General features: G+C 37.2%; 1 protein-coding gene across 1 annotated transcript in view; it reads right to left on the bottom strand.

Annotated features, from left to right (window-relative positions):
- Window positions 1-17,962, bottom strand: part of DMXL2 (Dmx like 2) — a 1,902,820-nt gene that overhangs the window by 15,635 nt on the left and 1,869,223 nt on the right. The window contains exon 48 of the mRNA XM_044076363.1: window positions 7,506-7,723. Coding sequence (XP_043932298.1) covers window positions 7,506-7,723 — 218 coding nt within the window. The remainder of the gene's footprint in view (window positions 1-7,505; window positions 7,724-17,962) is intronic.

The raw sequence follows: 17,962 nt of genomic DNA on the forward strand, positions 1-17,962 counted from the left end.
TGCTAATATGCACAATGACATTCGTTTAGGCGCTAAACCTAAAGTTGCTCAAGAAGCAAGTCGTTTTTTACCCTATCCCATAAAAACACAGTATCAAGGGAGAGGGCGCTCTCAGAGCAGAGGGCCAAGAAAAAGGAAAAATTCAGAAGAGAGATATGGAACGAATCGAAGGCAAAGGATGTGACTGACATATTTGTTAATTTATCTAACTATGATTTATGTATATCAGATGCTAGTTTGATTAACAAGGGCTTAAATTTCATACCAGCACAATGCAGTAACTTGGCTGATGTTTTATGTGAGCTACGTATTTTTTGTAGAAATGTAGCCCTTAAAATGTTTTTTAAAAACACCACTACAATGAACAACACTGAAACTCTACAATCTGAATATGTGTCACTAAGACAAAAGAGTAACTTTTCACCTCCTTTACCCTTCAGTATAGATTGTTTCTTAAAGGCCTGTGAGAGAGACTTTTATAAACTCTTTTCTACTAAGAAAAACAAAATAGCTTACGTTAACTTAACTTCTGGTGAAATGGCATCTCTAAAGAAGTTCAAACAGTTTTCTGACATCACCTTTAGACCTGCAGACAAAGGTGGTGGTATTATAGTTATGAATACTGCAGACTATGTTACTTTGATGTTAAATATGCTATCAGATCTAGAAACTTATTCCACCATTTCTCAGAAAAAAGTCTGCTCTATTATAACTAATGTACGTGCCACGTTATATGACCTTCTAATGTGCCGACAAATTACACCAGAAGAATATAGGTACTTATATATTGAGTTCCCTACCACTCCTACAATAAAAGGCTTGCCCAAGATTCACAAACAGGTACATCCTATACCCCTTAGGCCTATAGTCTCAGGCTGCAATTGGGTAACTGCCACCATTTCGACTGCTCTTGAAAAATATCTTAGGCCTGTAGTGGATTCTGTTCCAACTCTGTTAAAAGACACCTATGATTTATTAAGCAGCCTCAAGGATGTAACACTTAATACTGGGACAGATGAGTATATGCTGATAACATTAGATGTAAAAAATCTTTTTACGTCCATCCCCAATGATTTGGGTTTGGAAGCAATTAGAGAATTACTTGTAAGAGATACCAATTTCTCCTCTGATAAAGTTATATTAATTTGTCAGCTCTTGGATCTAGTGCTTAATAATAACATCTTTATGTTTGATAGCATAACGTATTTGCAGACATGGGGTGTAGCTATGGGCACCCCATGCGCGAATACGTATGCGAATTTAGTGGTCCTAAATTGGGAAAAAGAGCATTTGTTTACCAATCCTGCTTTTGACAAAATTAAGTTCTACAAACGCTTTGTAGACGATGTTCTCCTAATTTGGCAAGGTACCCTAGAGGAATTTACATGTTTCTTACACCACCTAGAAACTACCACTAGTTACTTGAAATTTACAGTGGAAGCATCCATGAAACAGATTGAATTCCTGGATGTTACCTTGACACTTACTGAGCAAGGAAAAATTACGTCCTCTATCTTCAGGAAACCTACTTGGACCAACACACTACTTCATTTCAGCAGCATGCATCCTAGGCATATGTTCCCAGGAATAGTTAAAAGCCAGTTCACTAGGCTGACTAGACTTTGTCAGGAAAACACTGTTTTAGAAAAAGAATCTGACCTGTTAGAGCAATTATTTTTAGATAGAGGCTATAATTTTAAGCTTGTCAACTCCATTAAAAATAAAACTATACATTCTACAGAATTTACACCACTCACTGTTAAGAAATACATTTCTTTTAAACATAAAAATAGCAATGACAATATAAAAATACCATACATTTTAAAATACACTAGCGATGTAAAATGTTTGGAGACAGTTATACGGAATAACTGGAACATATTGCAGACAGATATTTTAGTATCTAGTTTGGTGGGTAACTTTCCTTCCTTTTTATACAAAAATTGCTCTAACTTGAAGCAAATTCTATGTAAAGATTTTGTACTAAACACTAAGAAACCTACCCAAGTAATGGGAACAGTTTCTTGTGGTTCTTGTACCAGGTGTAAAATGATTTGTCTAGATTCAACCTTTACTCATTCCACCTTAGGTTTTACTTATCATATTAATGTTGCAGCTACCTGTCAGACAAAAAACCTGGTTTATTTAGCAACTTGTACAAAATGTACAGCATTTTACATTGGATTAACTAAAAGAAGGTTAACTGATCGCATTTATGATCATTTATACGAAATAAAGAAACAAATAGATACTAATGCATTAGCACAGCATATAATAGAACATAAAGAACATAATTTTCTATTTAGGGTACTTGAAAAAATAAATTTAAATCCCAGGGGCGGAGATAATATAAATAATCTAGCCCTGGCAGAATTAAAGTGGATTTTAAAATTTAATGCTCATAGTTACCCAGGATTGAATACTTCAGTTTCTATTAAACCCATTTTAAATAATAGGAAACGCTAACATTTATGTACAATTATTATATATATATATATTTTTTAGTTGCACGTCCCTTATTATCAAATGTCCTTAAAATCAAGATATAAGTTATATAACTTAATATATTTTTATAATAATATTTTTATAATAATATTTTTATAATAATATTGGCTGAAAACTAGGCTTTCTTCACATGTTATTTTACGTTTTTTAAATTTATATATTATTTTCTATAATTCTTATGTTTTGTACCCTATGGGCAACTAGTATATTTAGCTAAGTTTATATTTAATACTTATATGTTCCAACACATAGTTATATTCCTGGATCTATGATATATTAAATTAAATCAAATTATTTTTACCTAAATAGATTTTTTCTATTAGCTTTAAGACAAAGTGAGCATTCTGATATATAAACTCTAACCATTGATTAATTTTAATACGGATTTATTTATTTATGTATTCTTATCTGTATGGTTTCATTTTTTGGCACTTTTTAGCATTGCTATATATTTCTTAACCTCATAGTTATTTGTGCCCCACTGGGTACGTTCATGCTTCAAGTCACTAGCACATTTCATTAGACTTTGCTTCGGGCTCTATTTGGTCTGTGATATATTCTATGTCACTTGGTTTGAGCTCCGAGTTGTATCTTTTGATGTTTTAACAATATATTTTTATAGCAAGACTTAATCAAGTATGTAAAACTATTTAAATGATTTTATTTGTTTTAAAAAAGATATCGTTAGAACTTACAATAACTATGTAACTATAATGGTGTTTTAAATATAAATATAATTTTAGAAATGCTCTAATAGAAATCTGGTGTACACTTTTAAATAATTCATGTTAAATGAATGTAAGCTCCGGTTACGATGATAACCGCATAAACGTTCACCTAGCATTATTTCTATTAGCATTTTGATGCGCAAGGTTCCTATTGCCTATTTTCTAAACATGGACTAATTGTTGAACTGCACCAAGTTCTTTAAATGTTTATTTGCCTGTTTAGTTGCATTGGCAACCGCAAACAAGTCTTTCTAGGGCTATACCTGTCAGCTTTTAGTTGCGCAGTGTTCTTTTTGCTTTTATTTACTTCACCTAAGCACATAGTTATAGTTGAATTATATCAAGTTCTATGATTGTTTGTTTGTTTAAACTTATTATATACACATCTGGTGTACATTTTTAACTATTCCATGTTAAATGAATGTAAGCTCGATTCTGATGGTAACCGCATAATCGTTCACCCAGCATTATTTCCATTAGCATTTTGATGCGCAAGGTTCCTATTGCCTTTTGTCTAAATATGGACTAACTGCTGAACTGCACTAAGTTCTTTAAATGTTTAAATGTTTACTTATTTGTTCAGTTGCATTGGCAAGCGCAAACAAGTCCTTTTAGGGCTATACCTGTCAGCTTTCAGTTGCGCAGTGTTTTCATTGCTTTCCTTTATTTCACCTAAACACAGAGTTATAGTTGAACTACTTTAAACTCTATGATTGTTTGTTTGTCTAACTCATCATATATCATATATTTACATTTTTAATATACAAACTATATCATGAGTTATGTTCAAGATTTATTATTTTAGAATCTGTATTCATCATTAATGAAAGCATTGCTTCCGATAGTTTGTCAGTTGATCTTGGGAGCTAAGCATTGTTGCTTTAAATGTCTAATGAGGTACTTAATTACATAGAGCTTGGTTTTAATTAATTTACATAACTTATGCAGTATATAAGCACTTTATTGTAGAATCTTCATTTGTCTGATGAAGCGTGGCTGTGACCACGCGAAAGCGCTTACCTCTCAATTATATTCATAATAAAGAAGAGTTTTACTTTTGCTACGGCTGCCGACAATTTCTTTGAACTGTGGATTTGGGAAGTTTGTTAAACAGCAACCGCTCAGTACTTTATCTTCATTGCGGTGAGATCAGGTTTCTGCTTTTCGCGTATGTTGCTTAAATACCGACCTCACAGCAGCTGCCCTGCAGGATGTATCTACTCCTGTGTACTTACACTTTATGGACTGCCTGAAAAACTGGGAATTGAGGCTGCATAAGTCAAGCATCTTCCTTAAGGCCTTTTTTCTTCCAGCCTTCTGCCTTTTGCCCCAGCTGGTCAAGGAGATACTTCTAGAATTTTAATCTCTAATAAATGGCTGGGTAGCTGAGTTGTATGTCTTTTTTCTCGAAAACAATTGAGTTTTCTGTTCTCCCTGTCACCGAGGATATGGTTTCTTCCTGCTAGATTAGATCTCCCCCTGCTGGAATCCATGGATACCACTGCTGCATCAGCGCCTGGGTTCTAGTACAGATGATTGTGAAACTCATGGACCCATAAAATTTGGTATGCCCTTCTGGGATCAAGGGGATGGAAATCAGGCTGCAACAATGCATTACAAAAAGCATCATCTAGGACTTCCAGAACTGGAAGATGGCAATATGATTTAGTTCTGGCAAGCACAAAAACTGTCTGCTTGACTGGAGTCTTATAGAATCCCCTTGCTGCTCACTTGAAGATCTCCTTCATCCTATGAAGAATACCCTAAATGAAACATCTTCATGTGGCGAAGATGAGGAAAAAGTGTCTCCACTGTCAGACTGCAGACAAGAGTCTGTGGACACCTGGTTCACATACACCAGTTCCCCAACCTCTAAATCAGAGGTATCTAATTTCATCTGGGGAGACAGTTCCCTTTTTCTTGTGGCAGAGGGTACACCTGACACTGAAGGTTGGCAGTCTAAACGTTTTGGCACAGGGTAACCCCTAACACTGAAAGTTGGCTTTCTAGATTTTAAAATCCCCATAAAATTTTTTTTAACAACTTTACTGAATTATCACTTAAGACATAGGCAAACATGCATTTATATAAAAGAAAAACCATGTTAACATGTTCAAAGTTACAAACGTTTTACATCACATACATGATTGTATACAATTATCATCATCCCAAAATTACATAAATTGCTCAATTCCTGCCTTCCCTTCAACCTTACTCTTCTCTTCTATTCTCACAAATTCCACTTTTTATGTAGTTTGCACATATCCTTTTCTAAAGATCCAATTTCCAGTTCATCTCTGTTACAATATTCACTGTTTCAAGTACAGTTAGTTTAGACTTTGATTTCCATTTTCCAGTAACTGCTTTTTTTGAAAGTCACCAGATTTAAACTTAACAAGGTCTTATTATGTCTAGGCAATTTAGATTCTGTATCCCTGCTCAAAAAGTCACTTCCTTAGTTACACGCATTTTCTTAGCCAATATTTCTGACAGAGTACTTTATAGAGAATTTTTAAAGTCTGCCAACTCAATCCACTCCCAAAATGTATGTTCCCAGTTTATTCTTTCTTCCTCATCACAACTCCAACATTTGCCATCTACCTGAGGAAATATTCTTTAGCATCTGCTTGGGGATTAAAATACTTATGCAAACACTTTCAAGCCAAAATCCTAAAATTCTAGACTCTGTTGCATATTTGGGAGCATACACATGTCCTATTGTTTCCTTGCAAACTGCTTATCTAATCGCTTTCCGATCTTTTCTAACCTCCTCCGATTAGTTCCTATAGTTACTGTGCAATATTTTATTTGCCCCACTAATTCTCTCTTTTTTAACAGCAGCTTCTGTTCTAGAGTCAGCTAAAAACTCTACCAGAGCAGATATTTCACTTAGGATTCCCCTATACCTTTTGCTTTGCCTATGCTCTGATATACAGATAAATATGGAAAATGCCAGATGTGTAGTAAATGAAATATCTTGTACTATATGTTTACAAGAATGAGTTCTGGAAAGAGTTGGAATCCCCAATTGATTTTCTGCCCTGCAGTATGAGATATTTTGTTAATTATGCACAAATGCTCCTCTATATTCCATATATCAATTTTCCTTACTTTTAAGACATAAATTACTGTCTCAGACAAATTTTGATGGGATTGCGGTAACTGCCCAAGTTGTCTGTTAAATAAGGCTGCTAATAGCTCCCATTGATCTTTATGAATGGACTGTCTTACATGTATGTGGTTTGCTAGTTTAGCTCTGAGGTACCTATAATTATTTTACAAAAGGGTCACTTAATTGATTATGTATTTTGGTAGTGTAGTGAAGGCTATAGCAGATCTTATCAATTTATAGTTTAGTTGTGTCATTCATTTTGTTAAAAGTTAGTATATATATATATATATATATATATATATATATATATATAACACAGACTTCTTCACACTTAATGGCATTCTCTGATAGATTAGCTGCTGTCTGCATTTTGCATTGTTCTCTTTATATATGTATACACACACACACACACACACACATATGTATACACACTGCTTTCTGGGGAATTGATTTAGATGGGAAGTGCTGCCATGGAGGCATTGTGTGTATTTTGCGCATGCAGCACTGGAGACTAATTTTTCCACTGAAATGAAAGAAAAATGTGTTTCTTTTTTTTTTTAACTTTATTATCCTCTTAAGTATAGAACTGGGTTTGGGCAGGTTACTTTATGTGCACCAGAGTGTCTTATTATTATGTATGTATGAAACTTACTGCTCAGTTTCAGTGAGACGCAGCAGCATAAATATGATGCTGTTAGAATGGTAATTAAAAAGTGCACATTTCAGCAAAGGTAAACGCTAGCAATTTCACCTCCATCTCTAGGCCCAATATTGGATAAATAAAAAATACTGAGTAAGACCTTTTATCATACCTTTTATCAGCGTCCATTATTAGGACAAATCTTAACATGGGTCACTACCCTGGTCATGAGTGACACAAAGAACCCTAACCAATAAAATGAATTACCTGACACATCTATACTGCATGATGTATTAAAACTTGTTGCTATGTGTAATATTGCAGACTGAGTGGATTTGGCTTAATAAGTCAGTTATCTACTGCACAGAAATGCATAGAACTACAATCATGGCAATATTCTCAAGAGGTAATCCTTAATAAGTAAAAGTTACTGAAAAACTGGTAAAGAAAATTATCACTGATGATAACACCACATGGTTCTCACTGTACATTACAACAGACAAACAGCAAGGGGATATACCTTCATGTTGCCTTCAGCTGAACCTGTAAGAAAGTAATCTTCTGAAGGACTTAGGGCTAAAGCCTTGATAGCAGAATCATGTGCCTGGAAAGTATGAAGAAGCTGCCTTTGTCTTATATCAAAGATGCAGACAAATCCCTTTCTGCCCCCAGAGATTAACAGTTGCTGCCTAGGGGCATACTGAAGAACTGTGGCACCACTGTCATGGCATATGAAACCTAAGAGAAAATAAAATAAAAAATAAAATTGCAGCTTACAACAACATTGTTATGAACTGAATACCTTGTAAACTAGTTTAATTGCTAATATGGTTGTACTACAGAAACTACTAAACTACCCACATCAATGTCAGACTAACACCTCTCATACATAAAATACGAAACAAAGTACCTATAAAGTATTACATAATCTGACACTGCCAATATTGTGACATTTAGTCACACACACACACACACACACACACACACACACACACACACACACACACACACACACACACACACACACACACACTTTCAGACTAGACAAACTTAAAAGAAGCACATTTACTTAAGAAATGTAATGACCACAATTATGCAACATGGTGAATGTTGTTTATCTGCAAACTTAATTACTCGTTCCCATTTACATCACAAAGAGATATGTGCACTCATTACCTAATTTCTCACATAATCTAGATATGTACTCATTTAACTATTACAACTTCATTTTCATGCTCAAGGACTCAAAGGTTTCTTATGGTTGTACCCAGGGCATCACTGGTTAGGCCATAAGAGTGTATTTAGACCTTGTGTACCTCAATTCAAATACCACCTAATGAGTGAGCATGGCCTGGAACATAATAAATAAGAAGTTAAACAAGGAGATATACAGTCACTTTATGAGGAAGCTGTCCAAGCACAGGGAAACAATGGGTGGGAGGGAGAGGGAAAAACATACCCACTGCAGAGTTTCAATCACATATCAACTCTTATGATGGACCCATACCAACTACGTTTGATACCAGAAGGCCTTTGGATTCGATTGACTGTTGGAAAAATCCCAAGCATTATAACTGAACCTCCAGTAAGACTGAATCCAGAGAAAAGCAAAAATGCAAGCCATCAGAAATATGCCTTCCTCACAACAAATGTCAAAGGAAGCCTGTCTCCTGGTGTCACAGTCCAAGCAATCATAATTGACAATAAAGTGACCATGCCATAAATGTCCACAATGGAGATATTCTTGAAGCAATGTAGAGGAAGTGACCATGTCTCTGATGAAGTACCTTTTTGTTAATGACATTTTCCAAAGATGGTAAGCCATCTGATGGTAATACAAGATGTAGTCAACACCAATATGAAAAAGTTTTGTCTACCCATTGTTAGATCACCTCTCAAAGCAGCAAATTAAACGAACAGTGGTTTGATCCTTCTGAACTCCACTATAAAACCATGAATGCCAAAGATGTGAAGGCATTTTTACCCCTAGTTTCATTGCTAGGAAGGAAAAAATGGAGATAACGTAACTGATTTAAGGACACTTATAAAATAATTTTCAAGAAGTTTACTCCTAAGGGAACCCAAGCATTATGAAAGACAAAATATGGTTCCCTGGAAATAAAGGTTTGAAGCTCGTACATGCTGCAAGCACAGGTCATAGTGAATAACAGCTGGATGCTTCTGGAGACAAACTTCATAGCCAATGAACTACATCACCTTGAAGGGGGACAGCCAAGTCTGTCAGACATAAAATTAAAGTCCTAAGGAGAACAGGGGCCTTTTACAGACAGGCAGAGATACAAAATCACTTTAATGGGCTGAAGGACCAGCCAGTGTTGGGCCACAATCTTGTCTTCCACAAGACCATGATGTCAAAAAATACCAGTAAAGTTAATCTTCATCATTGAATAACTGAGATTCAAATTATAAAGATGTCTGAGACATTACATTAACCTGCTAAGGAACAAACTGAACTGATACGGGATGGAGGACCATTGCCAGTTAGCAGAAAATGTTCGATGGGTGGAAGGTCTGCCAGTGGCACCATCAACCTTAATCTGAAAATATGGCAGAAGTAGGTGATCTAAACTGCAAGTCAGTACCTATATGTTGGAGCTAGCTGCTGGCCCTATAAGAAAGTTTAACTTTGCACAAGGATAGAATAATATACTTACAATGATGTAGCAGTTTGAAACCACATCCTTTTCTGCCTCAGAGGGGCAGACAAGATAAGTTTTTTTTTTTTTTGTTCTTTGAATTTTGTCATAAGGGACAGAATAAGTGAAAAAAGTCATCATGTGTTCAGGAATCCAGCCTGGCAAGACAGATAATAATATATCAAACTACAACTCTTCAATGTCCAATTGAGAATACTGATAACTGCTGGAATTCTGTGCAATAATGTACTGTTTTAGATTTGTAAAATGTTTTGGGTGTTATGTCTGTAATGGTTTGTTGTGATATAGTAATGTCTGCTGTTAATGCTCCTTGTTATGTTTTGCATATTAAGTCAGGGGAAATTAAATTTCATGCAGTTTGCACTGTTCTGTGAAGTCTGAATGACAATAAAGGTTCACTTTGACTTTGAACTACATGGAAGATCAAAAGACTAACTGCTCCATTGTGGTAAAAAGTTTGGTATCCATGGTGTACCATTCTTAGACTATTCTCACCAGATGACACTCATAAATCCTCAAAGGCATAAGAGGATTGAAGTTACAGCTCAAGGAATCTGCCAGCAAGATTGTGTCATCTCAGAAATGAATGACTTTAGAAGTAATGACTGCACCATACAAGCATCCATAGCTCACCTCTCTGCACAGAAGTAAAAGTTCATAGTGAATTACTTATAAAACCCAACATAAACTGGTCATCAGAGAAGCTGTGGCCTCTGCTCAACTCTACAGCATTGAAGGTAAGAAAGTCTTCCTCTAGTACCAACTGGATGTTGTGGAGTTCCTTCTCTTGGGACAGGTATTTCCTTGACCTATTGAAGAGGCAAATTAGGCTCCCCAACACACTACAGAAGTATCCGTCATTAGGACCTGTGATGGGCTCTGCTGCAGGAATAGCCAGCCAACACATAAGCTGGTGGGGATGAGCCACTACTTCAAAACCAGTCAACAGGAATGTGACAGGAGGAGATACTCCACGAATGTGTGAGTGGTGACTCTGTAGCCACAGCCACCTTACCATGCAATACAGCACCTGTACCTTTAGGGATATGAACAAAAATGGTACGAATGTGCTGGCCATCAAGCCCAAAAGGCATAGCAGCTTTGACTTTAATCTCCTCTTGGCTGTCAAGGTCATGACCTCCTTGGTGCTTTCTGCAAGCAGAAATGACAGACAGTGAAGAGTGGTCATCTCTGTCCTGATGAAGGCAATCTTCTGAGTAAACATCAAAGAGAACTTCTGCAAGATTATGGAGACACCCCAGAGCCTGCAACTATGGGAGCAGTGAAACCAAATATGCTTATCAGGGATTCCCTCAGTGGAGCCATTAGAAACCAGCTAAGGAAAAATGTGCAGTTCCAACTCCTGCAAGACCTCTGTCCACTCTGTACCAAAGAGCAGCATTTTTTCCTAAAGTTAAGCAAATGAACCTCATATGGTAACGCTATATAATAATGTCCTAGAAGACATCAGTTGTAAAAACAACTTTCAAGTACCATATAGCATCACATATATGACCCACTGGAGAGACAGTCCAGAACTTAATGTACAAAATGTTCTTAGTGAAATCCCTAAAGTTCAGAATGGGACAGAAATCTCTGATGCCCTTAGAAAATAATAAAATGAAATAACCTCCCTATCCTGATCATAAAAGAAGAAGAGCCTCCATAGCCAAGTGAGGAATACAGCCTGGAATTGCATGGAAGACGGCTTATTCTGATCAGAACCTTTTACTAGGAAAACCCTATCATTTCCATGATGAAATTGAATGTCATCACAATAAGCACCCACTGATCCTTCATGATGAGCTTTGCATGTCAGGGTTAATTTTAAGAACCACCCCCAAACAAAGAAATGTTAGAACTAGCCAGAACCATGGCATAGAGGGATAACTGACTACAACCCAGGCAATCTGGGTTTGATTAATGATAATGATTTGGGCATCTACAGTACTGGCATAGGAAGATGGGCATACCCATACTGAAGAGGGCACACAGTTGGATGCACCCCACGGTAGACCTGTAGTGAAGGCTAGAAACATGTCATGGCATATGAAACCTAAGAGAAAATAAAATAAAAAATAAAATTGCAGCTTACAACAACATTGTTATGAACTGAGTACCTTGTAAACTAGTTTAATTGCTAATATGGTTGTACTACAGAAACTACTAAACTACCCACATCAATGTCAGACTAACACCTTTCATACATAAAATACGAAACAAAGTACCTATAAAGCATTACATAATCTGACACTGCCAATATTGTGACATTTAGTCACTCACTCACACACACACACACACACACACACACACACACACACACTTTCAGACTAGACAAACTTAAAAGAAGCACATTTACTTAAGAAATGTAATGACCACAATTATGCAACATGGTGAATGTTGTTTATCTGCAAACTTAATTACTCGTTCCCATTTACATCACAAAGAGATATGTGCACTCATTACCTAATTTCTCACATAATCTAGATATGTACTCATTTAACTATTACAACTTCATTTTCATGCTCAAGGACTCAAAGGTTTCTTATGGTTGTACCCAGGGCATCACTGGTTAGGCCATAAGAGTATATTTAGACCTTGTGTACCTCAATTCAAATACCACCTAATGAGTGAGCATAGACCTGTAGTGAAGGCTAGAAACATGGAGGGTGGCACTGTCTAAGTGAGGCAGGGGCAGTAGCTGAATTGTCACAAAGATGGGACAATACACTAGCATGCCATACTGCAGGAAGAGTAGGGCATAATGAAAAACACTCCCTGGCAGCAGTATGATGCTGACTCAGAATTCTTGATTTTCTCAGCTTCTGCAGACATGCACTGGGATTAGCAGTGAAGAGGCTAAGGTGAGTCCAGAAGTTCTGCTGAACAACAAGAGTAACCTGGGAGTAAGCTGATGATCAGCTTTGGTGAGCTAAAAGAAAGAAGTCCTGTGCTGCAGAAAGACCTGCAGGAAGGACAACTTAGAGTCCCTCCTTTTTTTTTTTTTTTGTTTGGGGGGGGGGGGGGGCTCAGCTTCTTCATCACTGACTTCCTGAGATAATCCCTAACAGGGGAGAGCCACCATACCAACTTCCACAACCATATCCAGAGCATAGTGTCTCAGCAGTAGCATCGATGTAATCAAAATGAAATGTCAACATAATCTAGAAGGGCTGAAATCTTTTTAACAGCACTTGATCTACTGGAGAAGACTGGAATCTGTTCAGGTGAGATAAACAGCTGAAGAATCAGAACCCTAATGGTGTGCAGGAAAACATCCAACTACTTACCAAGCCCATTCCTTAGACTTCTTCCCAGACAGTAAATTTGAAATGTGTTGTAATTCCTTGGAATAAAAGGATCTATTATCCCTTCATCTGGTTAATTGGAGAACATATCAGCCTTGCTAGGAACAGAGTGTATCCACGTTTCCAGATTACAAAATTGGTATTACTGGAGACAGGATCCACAGGATGAATGGCTCAAGACTCTTTCTGCATCTTAGAGACATACTCATGGAGATATTTTGTTGGGGCACGAGGCAAGGGGACAAAGGTCAGTCCCATGAGCACTTCCATCTGCTACAGGGTTTATTTTTTCCCTGAAAGGATGAGCCATCTGAGAAGGAGGAAGATTACAAGAAGGTACAAGAAGGGAAGAATTATCACTCTTAAAAATAAATCCTTTTTGGTCCTCTATATCACTTTCCTAGAACACAGTGGAAAATGCAGACCATGCCCTTACCACAACTGGTGAGCATGGGCTGATGCTTAACAAACATTGTGTGTGGGGGGGGGGGTGAGCTAAAAGCAGGTGATAACAGGGAGTCAGAAGACAGGACGTCACTGGTTTGGAAGATGCCTATTGAACAGAATGGTGCAAGGCTTGGCAATGGCATCATCCATTAATTAATAGTGCACTTCTACACCTATGAGGACAGGTTGAACCAGACATCAAAAAGCTGTTAAACATCTAGTGACTAGGCCTGTTTTGCATGGTTTGCTACCATGGTAGACCCATACGGCACTCCTCCAACTTGAATCTGTCAGTGGAGGCCTGGGGTTGAGAAGTCCTAGTTCAAAGTGGTAGTACTAGGAATGCAGCATGAGACTTAAAGAGTCACTTGTTGTAAGTAAGCTCCAGCCACTAGAGCTTAGTATCCATCCGTGGTAACTCCCATATGGTGGTTGGGGTACATCACTCGCAGACTTCATCATGCACTAAAGTGGAGGACAGGCATGAAATCAATTACTTGCAAGTTGAGTATAGCCTGGCAGTAAATAAGGCCAACTCAGATATGAAATTACTTCAAGGTGGATGTGTCCAATGCCCTCCCCATCTTTCATCTTCTCTCTGTAGTCCATGTAATTCTTAGAACTGGCATTCTAAAAACTGACATCAAGCAAGACTAATAAAGCCTTGTAGCTTTTGCCATTTGTGTTTTTGTGTGGCCAGCTTAAAATGCTGACAGTTTTGCCAATGTTTAACATGGTGGACTTCCTCCAAGCAAAAGAAGCAATGTTAGTGTGTGTCTTGGTCATAATCTGATGGCTACACAGACAGTTTGACAGCCTGTATTTTCTAGGTACTGAATATGGAAACCTTTCCACAATGAATATCAGAATCACAATTTGAACTGTTTGAGTGACAGAAAAGAAATGGGGCACATGGAGTAGGCCTAATCATTTAACTTGGAGCATTATGTCATGGCATGTGCCAACCTGAGAAACACATCCCCTGAGCACAGGAACAAAGGAAACAAAATGCTGAGCAAGGGACTGCTAACAATTCACCCAATGTGGCTGCAGCATTAAAAGAAGTCATAACCTGCCATACTGTCCAAATGAACACATTTTTTTTCTAAAATCAAATAATTAAATAAATAAATAACTGACAATTTTGTAAGCTATGCAACGTATTTACAGTTATTTTAGAATACATGCAAGGTGAGTTTAAGCTATATTACATTGGTTAGCTAATGAGAAAAGATTCAGTAACGAGGCAACAAAATCGGGTTCATATTATAAGCACGAAAACTGAATCGTGCGAACATGTACTGAGCAACACGTAAAGAGCGAAAATTCACAATATCGTAGGTATGAACAGATACCGCCGTAGGGAAATCTTCCCTTTGCTTCAATGGAGTGCGATCTCGGAGTTGGTATATTTAAGTAGGGGAGGGTGTGGGGGGCACAGCCCCCTTGCAACAGCAGTTAGTGACAGTATTTGTTTGTTGGTTTTGTGTTTGGGATTCAATGTTTTGGGCTTTCGCCCTTACGTGTTGCTCAATACGTGTTCGCGCGATTCAGTTTTCGTGCTTATAATATGAACCCACAAAATCTACACGATACAACAGGTGTTTGTAGCTCATGTGTCAAAAACACAGAACACACTAATAAGGCACTTATGCATATAAAGTGCCCTGGCATACAGGAGAGTATAGCTAATCATAACAGCCTTTAACAGTCATAACGTCTTAATACTTAAGAACTCACAATCTTGTATGCGAAGCAAAAGGCAACAGATCTTGAACAGTAAAAAATTCTAAGAGGTAGAACTTTTGAGAACACACAAAACTTCAGGGAAATGTACAATCAATTTAATAAAAAGACATTACATATCATCACAGTTTCAGAAAATGTCATCTGTAGTGGATTAAGTTATTGTTGGAGTAACAATCAAATGATATTTGAACAAACACAGCAGCTTAAAGCAAATTTTATTAGTGGATAAAGTCTGAAGGTCTGAAGGGTATGTAAATGAGATGGCAAGATGAGCATTACAACATACTATTACAGAAATATGCAAAGATGGAACATTTTATTTGAGAGACACTACAAAGGAAAAGTGATATACAGGCTACTTGTCAGTAAAGTAAAAGACAACAAGAGGTATGTATTTAGGGAATTATGTGGCATAGTTTAACTTCTCAATTTGGCTGCAAAGATTAGTATTGCATATCATAGCCATGAAGTTGTATTGAGAGTGAAAATCCACTTATCATACATATGAATTTCATCCTGTTTAGTGCCTGTCATTAAGACACAACTGGCTTGAATTTGGAGAAATAGAAAAGCCAGCTATAACAGCATATGTTAAAGTAGTGGTATAAAATCAATGGGCTCCTAAAGAAAGTGAAAACATGTCTGTTGAATTTGGCTCTAATTAAATGTGCACCAAAAGGCATTACTGGTGCTGTACAACACTGGTTTGTGTCAGAAAAATGGCTATCATTATGAGAAACTTGCAACCACTCCAATCCATTGTGTCACAAGGATAAGGTAAATACAATATATATTGGTGATTAACCAGTCAATTAGCATACTTTGGGAGGTATTTATTTTTGTTTGGTTCATTGCAATTGGCTTTAAAAAGCATTCCATCTACAGGACAACATCAACATTTATCACTAACTCATACTTTATGGCGAATTATAATACCTCTTTTTGTGAACTTAAACTTTGTTTCAACTGCTCATGTTCTTGCTGATGTCGTCCTGTCTATCAATTCAAACTGAGCATAACTTTTCATTAATGTTACTAATGGTGTAGTTACTGTACTGCTGTTTAATAAATTATAAGTTAGAGTTCACCACCCCTAGTACATCTTACTTTTTCAGCATTATTTGATGGAGATGTGATCTATAGTCTTAACCTTGTGTTGATCTTTTAACATTCCTTTTCTTGAAAGGATAAATTCACAGATCTCAAGTACAAACTTGCAATTTTTTCTGGGTGTCACTATGTTAGATTTTTCCTTTGTCATACATGTTTATGCCATCACCAACATTTTTCACATTCCTATTCCCACAGACTCAAAGGTTGTCTTCAGCACCAGTGAACCTTGCAGTTACTGGGGACCCTTCACTACAATAGGTTATTTACCATATTGTTTTTGTTAAAAGTTTATCAAAGCAAAAAAGCTTATATATCATTCTTGTTTAGCTATTAGGTAGGTAAAAATGAGTTAGGAAGCATTCCAAGTACAAACACTACTTCTGTACCTTTAGAGTTCCAGCACACCTCCGACTTCTCTGTAGAGTACATTCAGACTGTGAATATGCAAGATAAACTTAATTATGTGGGGGAGACTCAAGACACAGGCTTCAAGATTTTGATAAATTGGTTGTAATTACCCTGATGTTTAACCCAGGAAGGGCCCATAACTCAGTTAATTTTGCCAAGATGACAATTTATCACTAAGGATGATATGCATATCTGTATCTGTTGATAATGATGGAGATTTTTGCTGATTTATTTTGTGCTGTTGTGAATCCCCTTTATGTTTATGCTTTTTTTCCTGTCATGCATCTATCAGTACATCCTGGTGTTGCCATCCTTCATCAGGTCTGCCCACCCTTCCTAATTTACCCCGGACTCAATCTTTCAAGGCTGAGGTTAATGAGGAGCTTAGGGATTCATCATTCACTATCATTGAGAGTTCTTCTGCTATGACCTACCCTTGTTCCCTCTCCCCTCCCCTGCATTCACTGGTATGTCCAAATGATGGGAATGCAATGGAGATATGCTAGCATATCCACCCTCTGCAGCAGCTCAGGCAATGCCCTACCTCCTTAACCTCCTTGGCCCACAACCCATGTCCCTTGCCTTCATGAGGGATCATATACAGGGAACACCCTTGTGACTGTCCTCTCCCCTTGAATGACTGCAACCATCCCTCCCGGCCAGTTCCTCAGATACCTCAGCCATTAATCAAACCTGGGTTGGCTAGGCCTTAGTTAAGGCTTTATCCCCTCTCTGCCACTGCACTGGTTATTTTATGTTTATACTGGTGGGTCTTCCAAATCTGTTAATGATGTTTGTGTTTTTTGAATTCTTTACTTCTGCCTAGGGTTCCCCTGTACCAGTTCTGTTGGGACTCCATACTTCATTAATAGCAACAGGTTTCTTGTTTCACTTTATCCTGTTAATCTCCCTTTAATTTACTAGTGGTTGTGGGAAAGCGGATTCTGTTACTGCTACAAAGGTCATTACATACGTTAAGTCTGTGCAGCTTATTGCTCCTTCAGTTAATTTTTCAAAGGATGCAATTCTGTTATCTCTGTTGAGGACCTCAAAAGCTACAAAGCTGACCGCACTACAGACATCTACTTGATCTGAAAACTCATTAGAAGGAAACCATGCTTGAATGGCTCTCCTAGTCTGAAATAAAAACAAATAATTGATTTAGTTGCCTGTATCTAAGACTATTAAATGCATTATATTGTTTTTATTAATATTTCAATGGGTGACTTTGCAAAACAACATTGCACTACTGAAATAGGAGTTACTTAAGCTGA

Source organism: Protopterus annectens, chromosome 7.part0 (genome assembly GCF_019279795.1).
Source record: "Protopterus annectens isolate FY-2018-M chromosome 7.part0, PAN1.0, whole genome shotgun sequence".
Classification (NCBI taxonomy): Eukaryota; Metazoa; Chordata; order Ceratodontiformes; family Protopteridae; genus Protopterus; species Protopterus annectens.